This window comes from Guillardia theta (assembly GCF_000315625.1).
Source record: "Guillardia theta CCMP2712 unplaced genomic scaffold GUITHscaffold_138, whole genome shotgun sequence".
NCBI lineage: Eukaryota > Cryptophyceae > Pyrenomonadales > Geminigeraceae > Guillardia > Guillardia theta.
Window position 1 is genome coordinate 174,998 of NW_005434536.1, and position 1,332 is coordinate 176,329.

The window sequence follows — 1,332 nt, forward strand, 5'->3', positions numbered from 1 at the left end:
AGAAATGTCCTATGGGTTTTTGGATCTGCGATATAAAAAAGTCTTGTCTCGGTCACGTGATATGTCACGTGACCGGTCAGGTGAGCCTGTCAGCCGGGTCACGGCCCCTGTCAGCCGGCTGACATGTCACGGGCCTGCTGACACGGTCCGCTGACCGGTCACGGCCGCCCGGAGAGATCAGGCCCCCGGCCAATCTCCGGACACTTAGCCTCCTGGCGGGCCTCCAGGGGGTCTGAGGCGGGGCTGAAGGCTGCAGTCGGTCTACTGACCGGCCCGGCCGGCAGGATCCGTCGAGAAACAGGGGGGTCAAGGGAGGTTTTCTTCCCCCTGGGAGAAATGTCCTATGGGTTTTTGGATCTGCGATATGGGAATCTCGTTCTTGGACGGTGACTCAAACAAACAACTCGGGCATGGTATAAGACAAAAAGTAATCGAGAGTCATGTAGATGTTTACATTCTTTACACCAAGGATATCTTCAGACAACTGCAAGCCAATGTCTTGAGTGGAGTCGTTCAACTTAGCAATACCGTTGAACTTCACTGGCAATTGGAATTTAAACAATGGTTGCTGCAGCTGAGAGGAAAACCAAAGACTCGTTGTCTTGCTGCAGCAGAAGAAGCTCCTTTGAGATTGAATGTGGAGATACAGGATACGTGCAATGCTGTTTTGTTTCTATCTGAGATCATGCAAACTGATTGGGCCCAATAAAGGTAGTAGCCATTTCTAAGAACCTCTGTTGTGCAAATGTAATTGAACATACCCTTTCATGATTCACAAGTGCGCTTCGCGGCCACGAGTGGGCCATTGACAATCAGCTTGTGAAGACAGAAACTGCCGCTAACGAGGTTGGATGGCTGATTTTCAGATTTGCCAAGATCTAGCGTTATGGCTAGACTGGAAAAAATATCTGGACCCAAATAGTTCCTGGTAAGCCGGCTTACCAAGGCCATTTCAGCTTACAAGCTCATCCGCGCCAAAGATAGCAAATAAAACTTTTAGGTTAAATTTATGTATTCAAAATCATTTGTAATTCTCTTGCTTTGCCGCGGTTCCACATTGAGGGCCAACTCACCATGCTCAGCAAGTTTCTGGGGACGACTTCATCAACGGCTCATGTTTTCTTTCCTCTCTTCGACGTTTTCCTGAAACAAAATGGAAATGGTGACTTCAGTTGCCTTCTTAGGATTGCCAGTTGATAATGTCATTGTTGCACAGTCATAGCCTCCATTGATCGTGACCGTACAACAAGCCGTTGTGTTTCCCGTGAAGGTTGAAGATATCAATCCACTCTTCGTCTAATACGCTGGTCGGATACCGCGACCAGCGATAGA

General features: G+C 48.3%; 1 protein-coding gene across 1 annotated transcript; it reads left to right on the forward strand.

The window, feature by feature from the left end:
* Positions 1–364: 364 nt before the first annotated feature.
* Positions 365–709, forward strand: GUITHDRAFT_119041 (hypothetical protein; the record flags this gene model as incomplete). The annotated part of the gene is made up of 1 exon (XM_005821779.1): positions 365–709. One exon carries the CDS (start codon positions 365–367, stop codon positions 707–709), a length of 345 nt encoding a protein of 114 aa, XP_005821836.1.
* Positions 710–1,332: the final 623 nt, after the last annotated feature.